The sequence below is a fragment of the Panulirus ornatus genome, chromosome 9, assembly GCF_036320965.1.
Source record: "Panulirus ornatus isolate Po-2019 chromosome 9, ASM3632096v1, whole genome shotgun sequence".
Taxonomy (NCBI): domain Eukaryota; kingdom Metazoa; phylum Arthropoda; class Malacostraca; order Decapoda; family Palinuridae; genus Panulirus; species Panulirus ornatus.
In genome coordinates, this window is record NC_092232.1 from 5,755,294 (window position 1) to 5,782,969 (window position 27,676).

The 27,676-nt window shown below is 41.1% G+C and overlaps 1 protein-coding gene across 3 annotated transcripts in view; it reads right to left on the minus strand.

Annotated features, from left to right (window-relative positions):
* Positions 1–27,676, minus strand: part of LOC139750186 (probable ATP-dependent RNA helicase DDX43) — an 83,688-nt gene that overhangs the window by 12,531 nt on the left and 43,481 nt on the right. For all 3 annotated transcript variants that reach the window (XM_071664593.1, XM_071664591.1, XM_071664592.1), the window contains exons 7-11: positions 24,281–24,390; positions 23,477–23,609; positions 19,801–19,948; positions 7,197–7,307; positions 3,048–3,178 (exon numbers count right to left, since the gene is read on the minus strand). In XM_071664593.1, coding sequence (XP_071520694.1) covers positions 3,048–3,178; positions 7,197–7,307; positions 19,801–19,948; positions 23,477–23,609; positions 24,281–24,390 — 633 coding nt within the window. The remainder of the gene's footprint in view (positions 1–3,047; positions 3,179–7,196; positions 7,308–19,800; positions 19,949–23,476; positions 23,610–24,280; positions 24,391–27,676) is intronic.

Genomic DNA, 27,676 nt, shown 5'->3' on the forward strand with positions numbered 1-27,676 from the left:
AGGTATAAGTTTGTTGAGTATTCCTGGTAAATTATATGGGAGGGTATTGATTGAGAGGGTGAAGGCATGTACAGAGCATCAGATTGGGGAAGAGCAGTGTGGTTTCAGAAGTTGTAGAGGATGTGTGGATCAGATGTTTGCTTTGAAGAATGTATGTGAGAAATACTTAGAAAAGCAAATGGATTTGTATGTAGCATTTATGGATCTGGAGAAGGCATATGATAGAGTTGATAGAGATGCTCTGTGGAAGGTATTAAGAATATATGGTGTGGGAGGAAAGTTGTTAGAAGCAGTGAAAAGTTTTTATCGAGGATGTAAGGCATGTGTACGTGTAGGAAGAGAGGAAAGTGATTGGTTCTCAGTGAATGTAGGTTTGCGGCAGGGGTGTGTGATGTCTCCATGGTTGTTTAATTTGTTTATGGATGGGGTTGTTAGGGAGGTAAATGCAAGAGTTTTGGAAAGAGGGGCAAGTATGAAGTCTGTTGGGGATGAGAGAGCTTGGGAAGTGAGTCAGTTGTTGTTCGCTGATGATACAGCGCTGGTGGCTGATTCATGTGAGAAACTGCAGAAGCTGGTGACTGAGTTTGGTAAAGTGTGTGGAAGAAGAAAGTTAAGAGTAAATGTGAATAAGAGAAAAGGTTATTAAGTACAGTAGGGTTGAGGGTCAAGTCAATTGGGAGGTGAGTTTGAATGGAGAAAAACTGGAGGAAGTGAAGTGTTTTAGATATCTGGGAGTGGATCTGGCAGCGGATGGAACCATGGAAGCGGAAGTGGATCATAGAGTGGGGGAGGGGGCGAAAATTCTGGGGGCCTTGAAGAATGTGTGGAAGTCGAGAACATTATCTCGAAAAGCAAAAATGGGTATGTTTGAAGGAATAGTGGTTCCAACAATGTTGTATGGTTGCGAGGCGTGGGCTATGGATAGAGTTGTGCGCAGGAGGATGGATGTGCTGGAAATGAGATGTTTGAGGACAATGTGTGGTGTGAGGTGGTTTGATCGAGTGAGTAACGTAAGGGTAAGAGAGATGTGTGGAAAAAAAAAGACCGTGGTTGAGAGAGCAGAAGAGGGTGTTTTGAAGTGGTTTGGGCACATGGAGAGAATGAGTGAGGAAAGATTGACCAAGAGGATATATGTGTCGGAGGTGGAGGGAACGAGGAGAAGAGGGAGACCAAATTGGAGGTGGAAAGATGGAGTGAAAAAGATTTTGTGTGATCGGGGCCTGAACATGCAGGAGGGTGAAAGGAGGGCAAGGAATAGAGTGAATTGGAGCGATGTGGTATACCGGGGTTGACGTGCTGTCAGTGGATTGAATCAAGGCATGTGAAGCGTCTGGGGTAAACCATGGAAAGCTGTGTAGGTATGTATATTTGCGTGTGTGGACGTATGTATATACATGTGTATGGGGGGGGGTTGGGCCATTTCTTTCGTCTGTTTCCTTGCGCTACCTCGCAAACGCGGGAGACAGCGACAAAGTATAATAAAAAATAAAATATAAAATATGTACATATTCATAATTGCTGCCTTCATCCATTCCCATCGCTACCCTGCCACACATGAAATGGCACCCCCTCCCCCCGCACGTGCACAAGGTAGCACTAGGAAAAGACAACAAAGGCCCATTCATTCACTCAGTCTCCACCTGTCATGTGTAATGCACCAAAACCACAGATCCCTTACCACATCCAGGCCCCACAAAACTTTCCATGGTTTACTCCAGACGCTTCATATGCCCTGGTTCAATCCATTGACAGCACGTCGACCCCGGTATACCACACTGTTCCAATTCACTCTATTCTTTGCATGCCTTTCACTCTCCTGTATGTTCAGGCCTCAATTGCTCAAAATTGTTTTCACTCCATCTTTCCACCTCCAATTTGGTCTCCCAATTCTCCTCGTTCCCTCCACCTCTGACACATATAGCCTTTTTGTCAATCTTTCCTGACTCATTCTCTCCATGTGACCAAACCATTTCAATACACCCTCTTCTGCTCTCTCAACCACACTATTTTTCATTACCACACATCTCTCTTCCCCTTTCATTACTTATTCGATCAAACCACCTCACACCACATATTGTCCTCAAAAATCTCATTTCCAACATATCCACCCTCCTCTGAAAAGTCCTATCTGTATAAGCATATGTATGCATGCTGGAAGAGATCACAAGAAAGAAATATAACAGTCACTTGATAAACAATGAAGAGATTTAGCTTGGACGCCATTTGGTAAACAAGTGACTGTCCGAATGGAGGTCGGCTGCATTCAAATCTGGCAACCTGCAAATCATAAAATTTATCATTTGGACAAGAAAGGGAACTGTTTACAAATTCTATCAACAATAAAGCTATCCAATTATATAGACCTTCACTAATATTAGTGTTACAATTATCTGTGTATCTAATAATAGAAGATTCAATGACATTTCTCATGGTGCAAGAGTCAAGAGCAAATAACTGGGATGGCATTACTCAAGTCAGTGCAATGATCATAATTCTTCAACATGATTAAAGAAGGCATCTGATTCTTGTCCTGTTCTTATACTATATTTATATTGCTTAAGTCTAAGAGAAAGATCCTTACCAGTCTGCCCAACATAAAACTTATCAATTTTTACCTTGTATTCTATAAATGCACCCTGTTGAAATTTTTGGAGAGATCCTGATTAAGATATTCTTTACAGTATTGTTGTTGCTGAGGGCAACATTTACATTAAAAGATTTAAGCAACATGGGAAGAAAAGCAAAATCATTACTAAAAAGTTCTTGGTGTCAAGGGGAGGTTTAGGTTTAACTCTATAAAATGATTTCTTTGCCAACTTAAGAGATTTATCAATAAAAGATGTATAGTACTTTAACTTGGATCCAATAGAAAGGCTATATACTTTCACTCCGAGATGATTTCAATAACCATACTCTACTTACATAATATCAGAGAGGTCAATGCTCAGAGAAGCAACATCTGTATCTAATAATCTAACAAGGTGGATCTTGATCTGGTCCATGTACTTTCACACTCAAATGATTTAAAATAACCACATTGAACTTACGTTATATCAGTTATATCTATTCCCCGAGAAGCAACGTCTGTAGCAAGGAGGACATTGACTTTCCCAATCTTTAGATCATTTAATGCCTCTTCTCGATCTTCTTGGGCTCTACCACCGTGCATACTCTGAACCTGGGGAATTAATTTCATGTAACTTCATTACATGATCGAGAAAATCAATATAATACAATACCTTACTTCTATGGCAGTCATGAACTACTTTCAGTCCAGTAAACTTAAATCTGGCTCATCATTGGTAATGAGGCTTGCTGAAAGCTCAGCATAATTTCACCAAATTCTTAGCTTCAAACTTTTGCGTGAGGTTATTCTCTAATCTTCAGAGCCACTAAGGATTTCCAGTACACATTTTAATTACTTTATGAACATCACTATCACTAATCATTAACTTTACTTATCCATTTTCACAAATCAAAGTTATACCCATCAACTGTAACTATGTTTTCCCTCATTGGGATGAAGTTTTTAAACTACTTATATCAAATGAAAAAACTCTTCATTCAACACCCATTGTAGTTCAACTTCATTTTTCCACTCCAAGTATCTTTTTTTTTTTTAAAGAAAGGTCCATGCAGAATATACATCTATTAATATTCACTACAGAACAATTCTTCACATCAATCAACCAATCTTCAAACACTCCCAATGCATACACCAGTTTCATATATACAAATATTCTTAAACATCTCCAACATTCACTTGTTTAAGTTTTTATCCATACATTCCTTTCAAATGACCATACTATCTAAATATTCAATCTATTCATCAGGGTCCAGAAGATATGCTGCTTTTTTGCAAATGCATGGCTCTTGCAGTACCTCCTACATAAATAATGATCTTTGAATTACGTATTCATTTAAAAACATCCCTTTCAAATGGACATTCTCTGACTCAAATCATTTCATGCTCATCCTCCACAAATCCGAAAAGTTCAGTTCGCATACATGAATTCATAAGAAAATATTTATTATACATATTTATTTTATCATACTTTGTCGCTGTCTCCCACATTAGCGAGGTAGTGCAAGGAAACAGACAAAAGAATGGCCCAACCCACCCACATCCACATGTATATACATACACGGACATATACATACCTATCAATTTCAATGTACACATACATATACATATATACACATGCATATATTCATACATGTTGCCTTCATCCATTCCCGCCATCACCCAGACACACAAGAAATGACACCCCCGCGTGCACGCGAGGTACTTCTAGGAAAGGACAACAAAGGCCACATTCGTCGACACAGGACTCCAGCTGTCATGTGCAATGCACTGAAATCACAGATCCCTTTCCACATCCAGGCCCCACAAAACTTCCGTGGTTTACCCCAGATGCTTCACATGCCCTGGTTCAATCCACTGACAGCACATCGACCCTGGTATACCACATCTTTCCAATTCACTCTATTCCTTGCACACCTTTCACCCTTCTGTATGTTAAGGCCCCGTTCGCTCAAAATCTTTTTCACTCATCCTTCCACTTCCCATTTGGTCTCCCACTTCTTGTTCCCTCAACCTCCGACATATATCCTCTTTGTCAATCTTTCCTCACTCATTCTCTCCATGTGAAAAAACCATTTCAATACACCCTCTTCTGCTCTCTCAACCACACTTTTTATTACCACACATCTCTCTTACCCTTTTATTACTTACTTGATCAAACCACCTCACACTACATATTGTTCTCAAACATCTCATTTCCAACACATCCACCCTCCTCAGCACAACCCTATCTACTGCCCATGCCTCACAACCATATAACATTGTTGGAACCACTATTCCTTCAAACATGCCCATTTTTGCTTTCCGAGATATTGTTTTCGCCTTCAACACATTCTCCAATGCTCTCAGAACCTTCACCCCCTCCCCCACCCTGAGACACACTCCGCTTCCATGGTTCCATCTATTGCCAAATCAACTCCCAGATATCTAAAACACTTCACTTCCTCCAGTTTTTCTCCATTCAAACTTACCTCCCAATTTACTTGTCTCTCAACCCTACTGAACCTAATAACCTTGCTCTTGTTCACATTTACTCTCAGCTTTCTTCTTTTACACACTTTACCAAACTCAGTCTCCAACTTCTGCAGTTTCTCACCCAAATCAGCCACCACACTGTATCATCAGCGAACAAAAACTGACTCGCTTCCCAAGCCCTCTCATCCCCAATAGACTGTATACTTGCCCCTCTCTCCAAAACTCTTGCATTCACCTCCCTAACACCCCCATCCGTAAACAAATTAAACAACCATGGAGACATTATGCACCCCTGCCGCAAACCAACACTCACTGGAAACCAATCACTTTCCTCTCTTCCTATCGTACACATGTCTTACATCCTCGATAAAAGCTTTTCACTGCTTCTAGCAACTTGCCTCCCTTACCATGTACTCTTAGAGCATCTCTATCATATGCCTTCTCCAGATCCATAAATGCTACACACAAATCTATCTGCTTTTCTAAGTATTTCTCGCATACATTCTTCAAAGAAAACACCTGATCCATACATCCTCTACCACTTCTGAAACCACACTGCTCCTCCCCAATCTAATGCTCTGTACATGCCTTCACCCTCTCAATCAATACCCTCCCATATAATTTCCCAGGAATACTCAACAAACTTATACCTCTGTAATTTGAACACTCACCTTTATCTCCTATGCCTTTGTATAATGGCACTATACAAGCATTCCGCCAATCCTCAGGCACTTCACCATGAACCATACATACATTGAATATCCTCACCAACCAGTCAACAACAGTCACCCCCTTTTTTAATAAATTCCACAGCACTACCATCCAAACCCGCCGCTTTGCTGGCTTTCATCTTACGCAAAGCTTTCACTGCTTCTTCTCTGTTTACCAAATCACTCTCCCTGACCCTCTCCCTTCACACACCACCTTGACCAAAACACCCTACATCTCCCACTCTATCATCAAACACATTCAACAAACCTTCAAAATACTCACTCCACCTCCCTCTCACTTCACCACTACTTGTTATTACCTCCCTATTTGCCCCCTTCACTGATGTTCCCATTTGTTCTCTTGTCTTATGCACTTTATTTACCTCCTTCCAGAATATCTTTTTATTCTCCCTAAAATTTGATGATACTCTCATCCCAACTCTTATTTGCCCTCTTTTCACCTCTTGCCTCTTTCTTTTATATATCTCCCAGTCATTTACAGTATTTCCCTACAAAAATTGTCCAAATGCCTTTCTCTTCCCTCACTAACAATCTCACTTTTTCATCCCACCACTCACTACCCTTTCTAATCTGCCCCCTCCCACCTTTCTCATGCCACAGGCATCTTTTACACAAGCCATCACTGCTTCCCTAAATACATCCCATTCCTTCTCCACTCCCCTTACATCATTGGCTCTCACCTTTTTCCATTCTGCACTCATAGGAGAAAAAATGGAGCCTTCTTATCATTACTTGGTTCTTTTCCCGTCATTGTAAGTTAGAAATAAGGAAAATATTTAGTCACTGAAAATTCCAAAGTGACATGATGTCTACATTACCACTGTAACTACATCACTTTATGTTAAACGTGAACCTTGAGGAAGAAGCTGCCTGCCTGATGCATCCCTCCACCATATTCCTCTGTGCAAGTTACCTTGCATTTCCATTACTAGAGCAAAATTTTCTGTGTGATGGGAGAAATTTGTTTAAAGTCAGATTTCCATATGTCAAGTCTTCCTTAAGTAAGGGAGTGTCTTTAAATATGCACTAACAGTTACCTACCTCTCAAAATCCAATTTCATTTGCATCTATGTCAACTTTTAACTCTTCCTTACACACTCACACATTCTAACAACTCTTCCTTCAGTAGAAGTATCACCCCTGGCATTCCACTCATCCTCACACTAACCCCACACTTTACCCTTAAGACATTCCTAAACCATTCTTCCAACTTTGCCTTTAGCTTACTTCCTCTCCCTAAACATGCTACCTGTTTTTCCCTCCTCTTGTGGGTTTATCCATGTACATTTAGACACCTCAGCCTAAGCCTTTCAGAAGGATGAGTACTCCTCAGCTTGGTCCTTGTGTTTCCACTTTCAGAAAATCAAATATAAGATATAATCCTTTGCATGTTCTTATATACTTACAGGAAGTCCTTCAAGTATCATCTGCACAGACAGCTCTTCCACTGTATTCTTCTTACCAATAAACACGATAGCCTTGTCTTCCCGAGGTAAAGTTCTGACAAATTCCAGTAGCTGAAAGGATAATGAAATGATGATGGTGACAGACATCCATTATTTTCAACAGTGTCCTTAACAATTTTCATACATTCTTAACATATAACAATGAAGGCTACCTATCAACCATTCTTGTGACGAAATCCAAGTAATTCCCTGTACAACTCTATTTCTTTTTCTTTCTATGTTGGCTCATCATGGACAAGTGTTCACTTTGAAGGCAGGCCTTAATCAAAATGGGAAAGGATAAAGGTGAACAAATACAAAAAATGTTAAATGGGTCTTGAATTACAGGAAAATTTGTCTTATAAATAGTGACAAGTCATAATTGTTAGGAAAATATAAAAAGGTGTAAAAAGTTCCAAACCTGCATGGTATGGGGGAAGAAACATATCACAAAAGGCCACTTTATAGTTGCTAATGGCAACATAGCAATCACATGAAGCAGTAACATCCTAAGCATTATTAGGTCTAGCTAATGGTGGGAAACACACAAGCAGCTAACTCTTGGGAGCAGAATTCAAAGAAACATCTACTGAAAAAGGATTGTAAACCAGCACTACAGTGTAGGGCAAGTGGGTTATGTTTCAGGTTCAGACTTGGAGATTTGATAAGTTAGGCTGCTTTGGACTTTAATCTATGAAGTATGTTACGTAGAGCAAGAACCTCATCAAATGTGAAGAGCATTCCAGATGACAAGGAACCATTCCTTTTTATAAGAAAAATACCTATTCAGAAGGAAAGTATCAAAGCACCTGAACAGGACAACTTCAGCTATTTGTGTAAACTGGGGCTTCTGAGACTGAGTAGTTGTTACTGCAGTACCTCATATGTTTACTGCAATGAGTGGCAGAGTTACAGTTACAGTCTGTAGAAGGCCACTGAAGGGGAAAGGATAGGTGGGGCTGGAAACCCTCCCATTCTTGCATTTCAATTTCTACAAGAGGAAATAGAGGTAGGAGCAAGGCAGGGAGAGCTCCTCTTCCTTAAAGGCTCAAATTGGAGTGTCTGAATTTAAGTGGATGTAACCAAGATGAGAATAAAGGAGACAGGAAAGAAACCTGGCTCTGTAAAATCAGGGGTTGGCAAGAAGACAAGAGGTAGGGAAGGAGTAGCACTAACCCTGAAGCAGCAGTTGTGGTAGTGTGCGAGGTAGTTCTAGACTGAGGTGGGCAAGACTAAAGTGGATGGGGAGAGATGGGTGATTATTGGTGATTATGCACCTGTTCATAAGAAGAAAGATCATGAGAGGCAAGTGTTTTGGGTGCACGTGAGTTGAGTGTGTCAGCAGTTTTGGTGCACGAGACCAAGTATTAGTGATGGGTGATTTAAATGCAAAGGTGAGTAATGTGGCAGATGAGGGTAGAATTGGTGCACATGGGGTATTCAGTGTTGTGAATGGAAATGGTGAAGAGCTTGTGGATTTGTGTGCTGAATAAAGACTGGTGATTAGGAATACCTGGTTCAAAAATAGATATATACACAAGTACACATATGTGAGTAGAACAGATGGTCAATGGGGCATTATTAGATTATGTGTTAATTGATAGATGTGTAAAAGAGAGACTTTTGTATGTGAATGTGCTGAGAAGGGCAGCTGGTGGAATGCCTGATCACTCTTGTGGAGCAAAAGGTGAAGATTTGTAGTTTTCAAAAAAGGGAAGAGAATGCAGGGGAGAAGATAGTGGTGAGAGTAAGTGAGCTTAGAAAGGAGATTTGAGTGAAAAAACATCAAGAAAGATCGAGTGTAGAATGGCAAAAGGTGAGAGCAAATGATGAAGGGAGTGGTTGAGGAATGCGATGTATTTAGGGAAACGGTGATGGCATGTGCAAGGGATGCACATGGCATGAGATGGGGTGTGTGTGTATGTGTGTGTGTGTGTGTGTGTGTGTGTGTGTGTGTGTGTGTGTGTGTGTGTGTGTGTGTGTGTGTGTGTTAGATTAGAAAGGTCAGTGAGTGGTGGGATGAAGTAAAGTTGTTAATGAAAGAAAAGAGAGGCATTTGGACAGTGCCAAGAAGAAAGAAGTGTAAACGACTGGAAGATGTATAAGAGAAAGCAGCAGGAAGGCAGGAGGAAGGTGCAAGGGTTGTACAAGAGGGCAAATGAGAGTTGAGGTGAGAGAATATCATTAAACTTTTGGTAGAATTAAGATGTTTTGCTAGGAAGTACATCATGTACCAACGTCAAGAGAACAAATGGAAACATTGGTGAAGAGGGTAAGTGGGAAAGTGATAGAAAAAGGTTGTGATGGAGTGAGGAGATGGAGTATTTTGAAGGACTGTTGAATGTGTTTGATGATAGAGTGGCAGATGTAAGGTGTTTTGGTCAGGTGGCATGCAAAATGAGAGTTATGGAGTGCTTTGACGAAGAGAGAAGTGGTAAAAGCCCTGCTGAAGATGAAATCTGGCAAGGCAGCAGGAATGGATGGTACTGTGGTTGAATTTATTTAGAAAGGGGGTGCCTGTGTTGCTGACCGAGTGGTAAGGATTTTCAATGTATGTATGGATCATGGAATGCCTGAGGATTGGAAGAATGCATGTATAGTGCCATTGTACAATGGCAAAGGGGATAAATGAATGTTGAAACTACAGAGGCATAAGTTTGTTGAGTATTCCTGGAAAATTGTAAGGAAGGGTACTGATTGAAAAAGTGATGGCATATAAAGAGCATCAGATTGGGGAGGAGCAGTGTCGTGAGGTTTCACAAGTGGTAGAGAATGTGTGTATTAGGTGTTTACTTTGAAAAGTGTATGCAAGAATACTTGGAAAAACAAATGGATTTGTATGAGAAATTTATGGATTTAGAGAAGGTATATGATAGGGTTGATAGATGCTTTGTGGAAGGTCTAAGAAAATATGGGAAGGGAGGAAAGCAGCTAGAAGCAGCGAGAACTTTTCATCAAGGGAGTAAGGCACGTGTAAGAGTAGAAGAACGGAGCATGACTGGTTCCCAGAGAAGGCCCATCTGCAGCAAGGATGTGTGATGTCATCATGGCTGCTTAATTTGTTTATGGATGGGGTGGTCAGGGAGGTGAATGCAACAGTTTTGGAGAGAGGGGCAAGTATGCAGTCTGTTGGGGATGATAGGGCCTGGGAAGAGCGTCAATTATTGTTTGCCAATGATACAGCACTGATGACCGATTTGAGTGAGAACCTGCAGAAGTTGATAACCGAGTTTGGAAAAGTGTGTGAAAGGAGAATACTGGGAGTAAAAATGAATAATAGCAAAGTTATTAGGTTCAACAGTGCTCAACAAGTTAGTCGGGATGCAAGTCTGAATGGAGTAAAATTGGAGGAAGTGAAGCGCTTTACATATCTGGGAGCGGATTTGGCAGAGAATGGAACCATGCAAGCAGTGAGTCATAGGGTGAGGGAGGGAGTGATGAAGAATGTGTTGAAAGGGAGAATGTTATCTCGGAGCAAAAATAGGTATGTTTGAAGGAATAATAGTTTCAACAAAATTAGACGGTTGTGAGACATGGGCTATAGACAGGGTTGTATGGAGCTGTGTTGAAATGGAATGTTAGAGAACAATGTAAGTAATGAAAGGGTAAGGGATCTGTGAGGTAACAAAAAAGCATGGTTGAGAGAGCATAAGAGGGTGTGTTGAAATGGTTTGGGTATATGGAGAGAATGAGTGAGGAAAGGTTGACAAAGAGGATATATGTGTATAAGGTAAAGGGAACATGAAGTGGACGACCAAACTGGAGGTGAAAGAATGGAATGAAATATATACTGAGCGATCAGGGCTCGAACATGCAGGAGGAAGAAAGGCATGCATGGAGTAGAATGAATTGGAACAATGTGGTATACTGGGGTCAATGTGCTGAACTAGGGCATGTGAACCATTCAAGGTAAACAATGGAAAGGTCTGTGGGGCCTGGATATGGACAGGGAACTGTGGTTTCAGTGCATTCCATATGAGTTAGAGAATGAGTGTGAGCGGATGTGGCCTTTTTTCCTCTCATTCCAGGTGCTACCTCGCCGACCCAGGGGTGGCAATGCCATTTCCGGTGGGGCAGGGTGGCACCAGAAATGGATTAAGGCAAGCGTTAATATATAAGTGTATATATATATATCTTCGAAACTTTTTGGTTCACTTCGAAATTTCTTAAAATGCCTTTTGAAAAATAACAAGGAGCTATCTTGCAATGCAAAAATGATGCAAACAACATTGATGAGCCTTGCCTTTCAGCCACTTGCCATCATTTGCTTGTAATTAGGACTGAAAACTTTCATCTTGGTCAAAATGACATGCAAAATGGGTTACAATCAAATGCATCTTGCACAATTTCCAAGCTATAGGCTACTCAGCTAACACAGTCTATTTTTGAACCCCAGCTCCACTTCACTTGCAAACCAGAGGATGATGGAAGCATAAAACAAAATTCTTTTAACAACAGCGTTTGCAGTTCATCAATTTTCAAAGGCCTACAGACCAATGAAATTTGAAATACTTTAACAAAAGTCTTGGAAGCACTTGCTTAAATGGATTTAGCTGCCATTCTGTGCCTTTGGTTGTATTTTTTCATTAAGGTATGAGAATCTGGATTCTTCATAAAATGGTAAAACACCTACCATTATGCTTGGCATCTTTGGATTTTGTAACTCATTCAATATAATGTACTGTAGCAGTATGAAAAAACACTTGAATAACAGGTGAAAACCTTTCTGAATGCCATTTTAAAGCAGTCTCTTATTCTCCCTACATCTCTTTCATTTATTTTGCCTTGTCGCTGTCTGCCACATTTGCGAGGTAGCGCAAGGAAACAGACGAAAGAAATGGCCCAACCCACCCCCATACACATGGATATACATACACATCCACACACGCAAATATACATACCTATACATCTCAATGTACACATATATATACACACACAGACATATACATATATAGACATGTACATAATTCATAGTCTGCCTTTATTTATTCCCATCGCCACCTTGCCACACATGGAATAACAACCCCCTCCCCCCCTCATGTGTGTGAGGTAGCCCTAGGAAAAGACAACAAAGGCCCCATTCGTTCACACTCAGTCTCTAGCTGTCGTGCAATAATGCCCGAAACCACAGCTCCCTTTCCACATCCAGGCCCCACAGAGCTTTCCATGGTTTACCCCAGACGCTTCACATGCCCTGATTCAATCCATTGACAGCACGTCGACCCCGGTATACCACATTGATCCAATTCACTCTATTCCTTGCCCGCCTTTCACCCTCCTGCATGTTCAGGCCCCGATCACTCAAAATCTTTTTCACCCCATCTTTCCACCTCCAATTTGGTCTCCCACTTCTCCTCGTTCCCTCCACCTCCGACACATATATCCTCTTGGTCAATCTTTCCTCACTCATTCTCTCCATGAGCCCAAACCATTTCAAAACACCCTCTTCTGCTCTCTCAACCACACTCTTTTTATTTCCACACATCTCTCTTACCCTAACATTACTTACTCGATCAAACCACCTCACACCACATATTGTCCTCAAACATCTCATTTCCAGCACATCCATCCTCCTGCGCACAACTCTTTCCATAGCCCACACCTTGCAACCATACAACATTGTTGGAACCACTATTCCTTCAAACATACCCATTTTTGCTTTCCAAGATAATGTTCTTGACTTCCACACAATCTTCAAGGCTCCCAAAATTTTCGCCCACTCCCCCACCCTATGATTCACTTCCGCTTCCATGGTTCCATCCGCTGCCAGATCCACTCCCAGATATCTAAAACACTTTACTTCCTCCAGTTTTTTTTCCATTCAAACTTACCTCCCAATTGACTTGACCCTCAACCCTACTGCACCTAATAACCGTGCTCTTATTCACATTTACTCTTAACTTTCTTCTTTCACAAACTTTACCAAACTCAGTCACCAGCTTCTGCAGTTTCTCACATGAATCAGCCACCAGCGCTGTATCATCAGCGAACAACAACTGACTCACTTCCCAAGCTCTCTCATCCCCAACAGACTTCATACTTGCCCCTCTTTCCAAAACTCTTGCATTCACCTCCCTAACAATCCCATCCATAAATAAATTAAACAACCATGGAGACATATTTGGCAAATTAAATTGTGTGCCAAGTTAAACAACTCTAAACTCCAAATAACATGACTGCTTCATCCTTTTCATAAAACATTAAATGTGGAAAAAAGAAAATTAACAAAAATGTTCTCAAACCTATTCCTGGTGATTGCTGTTCATATTCTTACTTAGACATTTTTGTATTTATAGCTTGTAACGGTGATTAACTTAGAGTAACTATCACTTTACACATACCATACGACTATAAAGTGATGGTTCTAATATTCTCGGCAACTGCTTAACACTTAATAGCCTCGTATTCATAGTGGATCACTGTTGAAGGCATTCAGTAGCTAAATTCCCCATTATAAGCAAGTCATGACATGGCTAAGAATCTATAAATTTAAGGCAGTGCTTCATGGTAATTTGAAAAACAAATTGTTTCACATTTTGCTGCTATTTTTTTTCCTATAATTTTAAATTCTTAGTGGTATCAGTGGAATATTTCTTCCCTTCCAGGCAAATTGTACTTGAAATCCTAATCTTGTATGATATTTACATAGATACATTAGAGAGGTACAACCTGTAGTATAGTATAGTAAATATGTGTATTATCCCTGGGGATAGGGGAGAAAGAATACTTCCCACATATTCCCTGCGTGTCGTAGAAGGCGACTAAAAGGGGAGGGAGCGGGGGGCTGGAAATCCTCCCCTCTCTTTTTTTTTTCCGAAAGAAGGAACAGAGAAGGGGGCCAGGTGAGGATATTCCCTCAAAGGCCCAGTCCTCTGTTCTTAACGCTACCTCGCTAACGCAGGAAATGGCGAATAGTTTGAAAGAAAAAAGAATATATATATATATATATATCCTTCCTTCATACTATTCGCCATTTCCCGCATTAGCGAGGTAGCGTTGAGAACAGAGGACTGGGCCCTTGGGGGAATATCCTCACCTGGGCCCCTATATATATATATATATATATATATATATATATATATATATATATATATATATATAGTATATATCGAGGATGTAAGGCATGTGTACGTGTAGGAAGAGAGGAAAGTGATTGGTTCTCAGTGAATGTAGGTTTGCGGCAGGGGTGTGTGATGTCTCCATGGTTGTTTAATTTGTTTATGGATGGGGTTGTTAGGGAGGTAAATGCAAGAGTCCTGGAAAGAGGGGCAAGTATGAAGTCTGTTGGGGATGAGAGAGCGTGGGAAGTGAGTCAGTTGTTGTTCGCTGATGATACAGCGCTGGTGGCTGATTCATGTGAGAAACTGCAGAAGCTGGTGACTGAGTTTGGTAAAGTGTGTGGAAGAAGAAAGTTAAGAGTAAATGTGAATAAGAGCAAGGTTATTAGGTACAGTAGGGGTGGGGGTCAAGTCAATTGGGAGGTGAGTTTGAATGGAGAAAAACTGGAGGAAGTGAAGTGTTTTAGATATCTGGGAGTGGATCTGTCAGCGGATGGAACCATGGAAGCGGAAGTGGATCATAGGGTGGGGGAGGGGGCAAAAATTTTGGGAGCCTTGAAAAATGTGTGGAAGTCGAGAACATTATCTCGGAAAGCAAAAATGGGTATGTTTGAAGGAATAGTGGTTCCAACAATGTTGTATGGTTGCGAGGCGTGGGCTATGGATAGAGATGTGCGCAGGAGGATGGATGTGCTGGAAATGAGATGTTTGAGGAAAATGTGTGGTGTGAGGTGGTTTGATCGAGTAAGTAACGTAAGGGTAAGAGAGATGTGTGGAAATAAAAAGAGCGTGGTTTGAGAGAGCAGAAGAGGGTGTTTTGAAGTGGTTTGGGCACATGGAGAGAATGAGTGAGGAAAGATTGACCAAGAGGATATATGTGTCGGAGGTGGAGGGAACGAGGAGAAGAGGGAGACCAAATTGGAGGTGGAAAGATGGAGTGAAAAAGATTTTGTGTGATCAGGGCCTGAACATGCAGGAGGGTGAAAGGAGGGCAAGGAATAGAGTGAATTGGAGCGATGTGGTATACAGGGGTTGACGTGCTGTCAGTGGATTGAATCAAGGCATGTGAAGCGTCTGGGTTAAACCATGGAAAGCTGTGTAGGTATGTATATTTGCGTGTGTGGACGTGTGTATGTACATGTGTATGGGGGGGGGGGTTGGGCCATTTCTTTCGTCTGTTTCCTTGCGCTACCTCGCAAACGCGGGAGACAGCGACAAAGTATAAAAAAAAAAAAAAAAAAAAAATATATATATATATATATATATATATATATATATATATATATATATATATATACATATATATATATATATATATATATATATATATATATATGTATTAGTGAAAGAGAAGAGAGAGGCATTTGGACGATTTTTGCAGGGAAAAAATGCAATTGAGTGGGAGAAGTATAAAAGAAAGAGACAGAAGGTCAAGAGAAAGGTGCAAGAGGTGAAAAAAAGGGCAAATGAGAGTTGGGGTGAGAGACTATCAGTAAATTTTAGGGAGAATAAAAAGATGTTCTGGAAGGAGGTAAATAGGGTGCGTAAGACAAGGGAGCAAATGGGAACTTCAGTGAAGGGCGTAAATGGGGAGGTGATAACAAGTAGTGGTGATGTGAGAAGGAGATGGAATGAGTATTTTGAAGGTTTGTTGAATGTGTCTGATGACAGAGTGGCAGATATAGGGTGTTTTGGTCGAGGTGGTGTGCAAAGTGAGAGGGTTAGGGAAAATGATTTGGTAAACAGAGAAGAGGTAGTAAAAGCTTTGCGGAAGATGAAAGCCGGCAAGGCAGCAGGTTTGGATGGTATTGCAGTGGAATTTATTAAAAAAGGGGGTGACTGTATTGTTGACTGGTTGGTAAGGTTATTTAATGTATGTATGACTCATGGTGAGGTGCCTGAGGATTGGCGGAATGCGTGCATAGTGCCATTGTACAAAGGCAAAGGGGATAAGAGTGAGTGCTCAAATTACAGAGGTATAAGTTTGTTGAGTATTCCTGGTAAACTATATGGGAGGGTATTGATTGAGAGGGTGAAGGCATGTACAGAGCATCAGATTGGGGAAGAGCAGTGCGGTTTCAGAAGTGGTAGAGGATGTGTGGATCAGGTGTTTGCTTTGAAGAATGTATGTGAGAAATACTTAGAAAAGCAAATGGATTTGTATGTAGCATTTATGGATCTGGAGAAGGCATATGATAGAGTTGATAGAGATGCTCTGTGGAAGGTATTAAGAATATATGGTGTGGGAGGCAAGTTGTTAGAAGCAGTGAAAAGTTTTTATCGAGGATGTAAGGCATGTGTACGTGTAGGAAGAGAGGAAAGTGATTGGTTCTCAGTGAATGTAGGTTTGCGGCAGGGGTGTGTGATGTCTCCATGGTTGTTTAATTTGTTTATGGATGGGGTTGTTAGGGAGGTAAATGCAAGAGTCCTGGAAAGAGGGGCAAGTATGAAGTCTGTTGGGGATGAGAGAGCTTGGGAAGTGAGTCAGTTGTTGTTCGCTGATGATACAGCGCTGGTGGCTGATTCATGTGAGAAACTGCAGAAGCTGGTGACTGAGTTTGGTAAAGTGTGTGGAAGAAGAAAGTTAAGAGTAAATGTGAATAAGAGCAAGGTTATTAGGTACAGTAGGGTTGAGGGTCAAGTCAATTGGGAGGTGAGTTTGAATGGAGAAAAACTGCAGGAAGTGAAGTGTTTTAGATATCTGGGAGTGGATCTGTCAGCGGATGGAACCATGGAAGCGGAAGTGGATCATAGGGTGGGGGAGGGGGCGAAAATTTTGGGAGCCTTGAAAAATGTGTGGAAGTCGAGAACATTATCTCGGAAAGCAAAAATGGGTATGTTTGAAGGAATAGTGGTTCCAACAATGTTGTATGGTTGCGAGGCGTGGGCTATGGATAGAGTTGTGCGCAGGAGGATGGATGTGCTGGAAATGAGATGTTTGAGGACAATGTGTGGTGTGAGGTGGTTTGATCGAGTAAGTAACGTAAGGGTAAGAGAGATGTGTGGAAATAAAAAGAGCGTGGTTGAGAGAGCAGAAGAGGGTGTTTTGAAATGGTTTGGGCACATGGAGAGAATGAGTGAGGAAAGATTGACCAAGAGGATATATGTGTCGGAGGTGGAGGGAACGAGGAGAAGAGGGAGACCAAATTGGAGGTGGAAAGATGGAGTGAAAAAGATTTTGTGTGATCGGGGCCTGAACATGCAGGAGGGTGAAAGGAGGGCAAGGAATAGAGTGAATTGGAGCGATGTGGTATACAGGGGTTGACGTGCTGTCAGTGGATTGAATCAAGGCATGTGAAGCGTCTGGGGTAAACCATGGAAAGCTGTGTAGGTATGTATATTTGCGTGTGTGGACGTGTGTATGTACGTGTGTATGGGGGTTGGGCCATTTCTTTCGTCTGTTTCCTCGCGCTACCTCGCAAACGCGGGAGACAGCGACAAAGTATAAAAAAAAAAAAAAAAAAAAAAAAAAAAAAAAATATATATATATATATATATATATATATATATACATATATATATATATATAGTGTGGGAGGCAAGTTGTTAGAAGCAGTGAAAAGTTTTTTATCGAGGATGTAAGGCATGTGTACGTGTAGGAAGAGAGGAAAGTGATTGGTTCTCAGTGAATGTAGGTTTGCGGCAGGGGTGTGTGATGTCTCCATGGTTGTTTAATTTGTTTATGGATGGGGTTGTTAGGGAGGTGAATGCAAGAGTTTTGGAAAGAGGGGCAAGTATGAAGTCTGTTGGGGATGAGAGAGCTTGGGAAGTGAGTCAGTTGTTGTTCGCTGATGATACAGCGCTGGTGGCTGATTCATGTGAGAAACTGCAGAAGCTGGTGACTGAGTTTGGTAAAGTGTGTGAAAGAAGAAAGTTAAGAGTAAATGTGAATAAGAGCAAGGTTATTAGGTACATTAGGGTTGAGGGTCAATTCAATTGGGAGGTGAGTTTGAATGGAGAAAAAACTGGAGGAAGTGAAGTGTTTTAGATATCTGGGAGTGGATCTGGCAGCGGATGGAACCATGGAAGCAGAAGTGGATCATAGGGTGGGGGAGGGGGCGAAAATTCTGGGAGCCTTGAAGAATGTGTGGAAGTCGAGAACATTATCTCGGAAAGCAAAAATGGGTATGTTTGAAGGAATAGTGGTTCCAACAATGTTGTATGGTTGCAAGGCGTGGACTATGGATAGAGTTGTGCGCAGGAGGATGGATGTGCTGGAAATGAGATGTTTGAGGACAATGTGTGGTGTGAGGTGGTTTGATCGAGTAAGTAACGTAAGGGTAAGAGAGATGTGTGGAAATAAAAAGAGCGTGGTTGAGAGAGCAGAAGAGGGTGTTTTGAAATGGTTTGGGCTCATGGAGAGAATGAGTGAGGAAAGATTGACCAAGAGGATATATGTGTCGGAGGTGGAGGGAACGAGGAGAAGAGGGAGACCGAATTGGAGGTGGAAAGATGGAGTGAAAAAGTTTTTGTGTGATCGGGGCCTGAACATGCAGGAGGGTGAAAGGAGGGCAAGGAATAGAGTGAATTGGATCGATGTGGTATACCGGGGTTGACGTGCTGTCAGTGGATTGAATCAGGGCATGTGAAGCGTCTGGGGTAAACCATGGAAAGCTGTGTAGGTATGTATATTTGCGTGTGTGGATGTATGTATATACATGTGTATGGGGGTGGGTTGGGCCATTTCTTTCGTCTGTTTCCTTGCGTTACCTCGCAAACGCGGGAGACAGCGACAAAGCCAAAAAAAAAAAAAAAAAAAAATATATGTACATGTATGTATACCTGTTGATACGTGTATGTATACATATATACATCTGAGAATCCTTCAAAATACTCTCTCCATCACTATGTGTTATCAATTCCCCTTTGATCTCCTTCACCGACGTGCCCATTTGTTCTTGTCTTTTGCACATTATTTACCTTCTTCCAAAACATCTGCCCACTTCCCACCTTTTGCATGCCACATGAACCTCTTTTACATGACACCACTGCTTCCTTAGATATCTCCAATTCTTCACACACTTACCTTGCTTCATTTAATCTTACTTTTGCTATTCTACATACAATCACTCCTGATATTCCTTCACACAAGTCTCCTGTCCAAGCTCACTTTCTCTCACCCTTCTCTTCTCCCTGACATAGTTTACTCTTTTTCAAGAACCTCTACAAATCCTTACCCTCACTCACGACATTTACATCCAAAAGTCTCACTTTTACATGCTTATCAATTACTATGTAGTCTATCAATGCCCAACAACCATCTCTCCTACTCACATACATATACTTGTGTAAATCTCTCTTTAAAAACAGGTACAGGTTGAGCATCCCTAATTTAAAAATCCTAACTCCAAATGCTCCAAAGTCCAAAACTTTTTGAGAGGCGACTTGGAGAGTTACCAACTTAGCACTCTTTATAGAGATCTAGCACCTAAAGTTCATATTTAGCACCAAAGTTAGTGTTATTCAAATACGAGTTAATTCAAACATTAATCAAAATGTTAATTTACCTTGTCTGTTTTTTCTTCCATCCTACAGATAATTACATGTTGAGTCACAGTGTAAACAGGCTGCAGATCTAGACTCCCAACAACAACAAGAATGGGATCCGTTGTGAACTTCTGTGCCAACTCTCTAACACATTCAGGCCAAGTTGCACTGGAAAAAAAATGGACGAGAGATTAAATATAAAGGCACAAACAATTAACACAATAAATAAAACAATAAATAGTAACCTGATATGATATTACTGCTTACAAGCAATGAAAATGGGTCAACTTGAAAAAGATGCCAGTGTGCAGAGATACTAAATGAGACCAAGTGAGGAATGGCATAGAGGATAAATGAGACTAGGGAAGGAGAGTGAAGGTCTTTAGGGAAAGAGTATTTGCAGCTGGTCTATGGCACGTGGAAGGGAGAATGAGGATGAAAGGAAAAGGACAAAGAGTGGTGCAAGTTAAATTGCCAGGGGGAGGTGTATGGACAGGAATGCAAGAAAGGTGTACCAGTAATTGGGAGGAATACAAATGAAAGGCAGGAACTCAACTCATAGGTAGAGATGAAAAAGGGGGCTAATAAGGAATGGGGCGAGAGATGAAAAACATTAGAATATAAAACTATGCTTTAGAGGAAAATGAAAAGCCTGGTCCAAAAGTTCCACTAAATGCTGAATTCAAATACACTCAAGTCTGTTACAAAAGGGGTTTACTTAAGTCATATCTCTATTATGGACACAGTTGCTAACAATGCCTGCTTCCACAGAGGTGTAAGCAGTTTGATTCCTGCTATTGGATCATAAATGTTCAATGGAAGTGCATGTTTACTGTCTTATTTGTTGTTTATACACTTCTGTGTTTGATAGTAGGTTCAGTATAACTAACTACTGGTTACTGACAGCAAACTGAGAAATGACTGATGGAGACCTCATTTCTCATGTATATAAATGAAGAGGCAGAAGGATGGAGTGAAAAATGTTTTGAGCGATCGGACCCTGAACATGCAAGAGGGCAAGAGGCGTGCAAGGAATAGAGTGAACTTGAATGATGTGGTATACCAGGGTCAATGTGCTGTTAATGGGCTGAACCAGAGCATGTAAAACGTCTGGGGTGAACGATGGAAAAGTCCGTGGGGTCTGCATGTGTATAGGGAGCTGTAGTTTTCAGCACATAACCCCAGAAGCTCTTCACCATTTCCATTTACAACACCAAGCACCATGTGCACCAATTATACCCTCAAATGCCACCTTACTCGCCTTCACATTTAAATGACCCATCACGATAACCCGGTCTCATGTATCAAAGCTGCTAACTCACACTCAGCTGCTCCCAAAACACTTGCTTCTCTTTGCTGCCCTCCACTTCAGTGAGGTAGTGCCAGGCAAATGGACAAAAAAGGTCAAATTCATTCACACTCAATCTCTAGCTGTCATGTGTAATGCACTGAAACCACAGCTTCTTATCCACATCCAAGCCCCACAGACCTTTCCATGGTTCACCCCAGACGTTTCACATGCTCTGGTTCAGTCCATTAATAGCACATTGACCCCGTATATACGTACGTGTATAAATGTGATGAGAGAGCTTGGTAAGTGAGTCAGTTGTTGTTCGCTGATGATACAGCACTGATGGCTGATTCGAGTGAGAAACTGCAGAAGCTGGTGACTGAGTTTGGTAAAGTGTGTGAAAGAAGAAAGCCGAGAGTAAATGTGAATAAGAGCAAGGTTATTAGGTACAGTAGGGTTGAGGGACAAGTCAATTGGGAGGTAAGTTTGAATGGAGAAAAAGTGGAGGACGTGAAGTGTTTTAGATATCTGGGAGTGGATTTGGCAGCGGATGGAACCATGGAAGTGGAAGCGAGTCATAGGATGGGGGAGGGGGCAAAAGTTCTGGGAGCGCTGAAAAATGTGGAAGGCGAGAACATTATCTTGGAAAGCAAAATTGGGTATGTTTGAAGGAATAGTGGTTCCAACAATGTTATACGGTTGCTAGGCGTGGGCTATATACAGAGTTGTGTGGAGGAGGGTGGATGTGCTGGAAATGAGATGTTTGAGGACAATATGTGGTGTGAGGTGGTTTGATCAAGTAATAATATGGGGTCAGAGGGGTCTTTATCTGGGATGGTGAAAATGGATGCATTTGAAGGCATAGTAGGCCCAACAATAATGTATGGATGCAAGCCACTGACTGAAAATGATAATGTATCGAAAAAGAAAATTTGAAACAAATCTGTGAAACAATCTGTGGGGTGAGGTAATTTGGTTAAAGTAAGTAAAGGGTAAGAAGTTGTGATAAGAAGTGTGGTTAAGAGAGATAAAGAGGGTATGCTAAAATGGTCTGGACATCGAGAATGAGTGAGGAGAGACTAACAAAAAGAATAAATGTTACAGAGGTGGAGGAGACCAAACTGGAGATAGAAGGGTGGAGTGAAAAAGACTGTGCACAGGGTAAGAACATGCAGGACGATGAAAGACTTGCATGGCATTGCCTGAATTGTAGCAATGTGGTATACAGGAAGTGATGATCTGTCACTGGACTGAATGAGGGTATATGAATCAATTGTCTTACATAATGTACCAAAACCACTTCCCCATCCACAACAAAGCCTCTCTCTGGCTTCCCTTAGATGCTTTACATGCCGTGGTTTAATGCAATGACCACTTTCCCACCTGCCGATGCTAGGGGAAAAAAAAGTACTAGAACAAATCACAGTAACTTGTGAAGTTACTGCAGCATATATAATTCCAAAATTTCAAATACTTTAATTTTTTTTTTATTATACTTTGTCGCTGTCTCCCGCGTTTGTGAGGTAGCGCAAGGAAACAGACGAAAGAAATGGCCCAACCCCCCCCATACACATGTATATACATACGTCCACACACGCAAATATACATACCTACACAGCTTTCCATGGTTTACCCCAGACGCTTCACATGCCTTGATTCAATCCACTGACAGCACGTCAACCCCGGTATACCACATCGCTCCAATTCACTCTATTCCTTGCCCTCCTTTCACCCTCCTGCATGTTCAGGCCCCGATCACACAAAATCTTTTTCACTCCATCTTTCCACCTCCAATTTGGTCTCCCTCTTCTCCTCGTTCCCTCCACCTCCGACACATATATCCTCTTGGTCAATCTTTCCTCACTCATTCTCTCCATGTGCCTAAACCACTTCAAAACACCCTCTTCTGCTCTCTCAACCACGCTCTTTTTATTTCCACACATCTCTCTTACCCTTACGTTACTCACTCGATCAAACCACCTCACACCACACATTGTCCTCAAACATCTCATTTCCAGCACATACATCCTCCTGCGCACAACTCTATCCATAGCCCACGCCTCGCAACCATACAACATTGTTGGAACCACTATTCCATCAAACATACCCATTTTTGCTTTCCGAGATAATGTTCTCGACTTCCACACATTCTTCAAGGCTCCCAGAATTTTCGCCCCCTCCCCCACCCTATGATCCACTTCCGCTTCCATGGTTCCATCCGCTGCCAGATCCACTCCCAGATATCTAAAACACTTCACTTCCTCCAGTTTTTCTCCATTCAAACTCACCTCCCAATTGACTTGACCCTCAACCCTACTGTACCTAATAACCATAGAATAAGATGACATCTGCATCTCTGTCTTGCCATTAATTGTACATCAATATATCTTAAGAAATCATCTTACCTAGTCATAACAATCTGACAGTCAGGTCGGATATCTAATTTAATCTTTCGAATCTGTGGTTCAAATCCCATGTCCAGCATACGATCTGCCTCATCAAGGACCATGTAAGAAACTCCTCTCAGGTCAATGATATCTGCAAGCAAACAGCAATGGTTACGTAAGCAGTTTTAAAGGATACGAGACCTAAACAACTTTAAAGATTCAGGCTGTCAAACCTACTGAATATTGTGTATTCCATCAAGATAATGTAATGGGAGCCACTTAAATGCACTTACAATAATATGAAATAAAATAGGCTATTTGTGTTACAGCTTAGAACACAGCAGTAGAGTTGGGCCACTCTGTGGAAATCCTGGGGAAGGTAGCTGAGCAATAGAAATATACAATATAGGTACTAGCTGGTTACCCCAGTTGGTCTTTGTTTCTGGGTGCCACCCCATGGAACATCATATGTATACATTCTCACATGTATACATCTCCCCTTCTGCAAGCTACACACTTCATCCACACAGTGTAGACCTGCCTTATTAAATAATTTCCACTCCCTTACTTCAATTACTCTTGCTCATTGCCATTCTTAACTAATCTCTTGGTATCCCTGCACACATGCCATCTCCAATTTTGCTATCATTAATTTCCTTCAGAGGTAATTTCCTACTTATCTAAAACTACCACAAACCTTTTCACTCTCTTACACCATAAAATGATCAGAAATTCTGCCTGTCACCTCTTTCAGCAAATGGAAATACCTTGCCTTTGCATGACTTAACAATAATACAATATAAAGATATCTGTTGATGTTACCTTGGTCGACAAAATCATTCAACCTTCCTGGAGTCGCTACCACAACTTCTGCCTTTGAATTTATCCCATCAATTTGAAGATGCTTGTCACCCTGACCATAAACAGCAACACTGCAAGGAAAACATTCTTTAATTTATAACAAAGGCAATAAAGTTATTGTAACACATGCAATAAAGAAAAAGGTATCTGCCACTAAAATTTTCTACTTTGGAAAAGTTAAATAAAAACAGAATTTGTAAAACATAACTCTGGTCTCAGAACAGAAGAATCCTTTGAAATTTAAAATATCAAAACAAAAGTCTGTCTGTCTTTCCTATAATTCCACCTCAACATGACAGACCAAGATTACATGAAATCTTTTTTTTTTTTTTTCTTTCATACATTTCCTACATCAGTGAGGTACTGTTAAGAACAGAGGCCTGAGCCTTAAAGGAAATATCCTCACTTGGCCCCCTTCTCTGTTCCTTCTTTTTGAAAATTAAAAACAAGAGGGAAGGATTTTCAGCCCCCCCCATCTCCCTCCCCTTTTAGTCGCCTTCTATGACAAGCAGGGAATGCATGGGAAGTATTCTTTCTCCCCTATCCCGAGGGATATGTAATCATCTATCTCTGCTGTGTGTTCCCAACTGGAATTTCATCAAGGGGATGTGCCACCTCTTATCCTTTAGTGCCTAACCCTTAACAGGCCACTGGCATAGGGCAACTCTAAAGCAGTGTTTACAGAGGCTCCTAACTAATGTTCCTACCTACTACTTCTACCTAAAGTTTCACCCTAATGCTCCTGCCTAAATGTTCCTATCTACCACTTCTATTTCTCCTACCATTTTGCCAAAAGACAAGGCAAGCACAAAGTGCTCACTGCAGGATAATCTAGAGTTATGAAGAATGAGCTGACAAGTGTTAAGTATGACAAGGAGATTGAATGTTTGTGAACAGAATGAGTGGTCCACATGTGGGTAAAACAAAGAAAAGACAGCTATCTGGGTCAGAGGAGTGCAATCTGACAACTACTGAAATGCTGGCCCACTACACAGTCGTCATTAACCCTCTCAATACCTGTTTGTTGGCTGCCTAACAACTAACTTCTACATGCACTCATTATGTCCCAAAATAAGATAGGCTCACAGCTGCATCTCTCTTCCACCAATTCCTACCTAAGTCAACTGAATCAGCACATATTACTTGTATCTAGAAGAGAAAAAAGCATAACAGTTCACAAGACAGTGACTATCCAATGACCCACCTTCAAGGTGTATCAGTCAAGGCCACATAGGTTCAAATCCTAATCACAACAGGTGGCCCAGTCAACCTATCTGTTCATCTTACCCTAAGGAGAAGTCGATTAATCGAGTACCTGGCCTAGATTTGAGTGTGTGAATTTGTGTGTATGGGGGCGGGGGTGTCATACATACATACATGCAATACATTTCAATCATAACAAGTTAGACTGGCAGGACTTGGATTCTCATGGTGACAGGAAATCATGGAGACTAAAAACTTAAGTTTTTAGAGTGTGTAAGAAAATTTCCTCTACCAGCATAACAGTGAACATAACAGGATAAAAGGAACCAAATCACCCTCATTACTAGAACTCAACTCCACAAAGACTAGCAATATTGAAAATATCACATATGATACACCACTTGGAAAAGTGGTCATGTTATGCTGAAGTGATGATTGAGGAAGTAAAAAGAGTGAAGACACAGGAGATAATACTGTGGAAACCACAAAGAACTTAAAAAATTTCAATAGTAATATATTGGGCTATGAAATTCTCTGACCTGGAACCAGTGTATTATGGTGAAAGGTTTTGTGAAATTTACAATGACAGAAAATGTGTACCTCTAGCTTCAACTACAAAAGGACTGTTTAAAAAGAGGGATGAATGGCTTAATTAATGGTGTAGAAAAGCAAGGGAGCTCAAAGATGTGCAATAGTAGGGATATAGGCAACACCACAGTTAGCCAGCTTATGCAAGGTATAAACGAGCAAGAAATAACTATAGCATAAGAAAAGAGGGGCACAGAAGTTTTGATAAGAACGATAAGAAGTGTGGATAAGGTATGTGAAAATCCAAAATTTTTCCATTAATTTGTTAGATTGTCAGTTAAAGAGCATGTGATCAGATTTCAAGATTCAGAGGGGAAAAATTGAAAAGGAATACATAAGGACATGTGAGGGACTATATAATTTCAAAAGTATTTTCACAGTGGAACACACTACAGCTCTATCATTAGTGAGATAGTTTCCATAACTGGTGGACTTCAATGTTGCTGCTTAGCCTTTAATGCCTGAACTCCAGTGTTACTGCTCAGCTTTAATGCCTGTCTCAATAATGAGTGAGTTCCTGCATCACTTCTCAGCAGACAACTCTAGCACAATGATTCCACAGTCTCCTACTTAATGTACCTACTGACTACCTGTGTCGTCTACATTCGTTTCCAATCTACCATTCCCAATTTATGTTCCTATCCATTACTTTCATCTATGTTTATACCAAATGCTCCTGCCTAATTTTTGTTCATACCTACTATTTCTACCTATTGCTCCTACCATTATACCAAAAGGTAGGAAAATTAGTTATGAAGAATGAGTTGTGGGAGCTGTTAAGTTTCACATGTGACAAGGTGGGACTCTATGTTTGTGGACAGAATGTCAGCAGTCCACCTTCAGGCGAAGGAAAAAGACAGCTGACTGGGACAGTGGAGTGCACCTTGATGACCAATGAAGTGCTGGTTCACTACAAAGCTATCACTAACCCTCCCAATAACCAGGCAGGGAGTATTTGTAACTTCCCTGGTTGATGGCTGCCCACCAACTATCTCCAGGAAGAAAGAATTCTACCTCTATATTCCCTGTGTCTCTTAGAGGGTAACCAAGAGGGTCCAGAGTAGGGGGCTCCAAGTGAAACAAACCTCAAGGTAAAGGTGAAGAAAGGTTTGGGAATGTCTTAATGGGTAGCACCATTGATCTAGCGGCAGTAATGGGAATGTGTGAGAGCATTGGAGAGAGAACTCCAGATGGATGTGGGTAAAAATGAAAGTGGGTTGCAAGATATGGCTCATCATGTGTGCACATGCTTCTGTCCACAAGATGGTGGATGATGACGGAGTGTTTCGGAAGCAGTTGAGCGAATGTGTCATCAGTTTTGATACTGGAGATTGGATATTAGTGATGGGTTATCTAAATCTTGAAATCTGATTTCCTGCTAAATAATAATCATACTGACATCTTTCACTATGTCTCTTCCTCATTATCTTAAACTTTCATTGGTTGAATTCCATCAACTATGCATCACAATAACTTTGGAGTCTCCTTAGGTCCCCCTTTTCATGTGATGCAATCAATCCTCCTCACTTCACTTCCCTCATGACTTTTGCATCTTCTAAAAACATA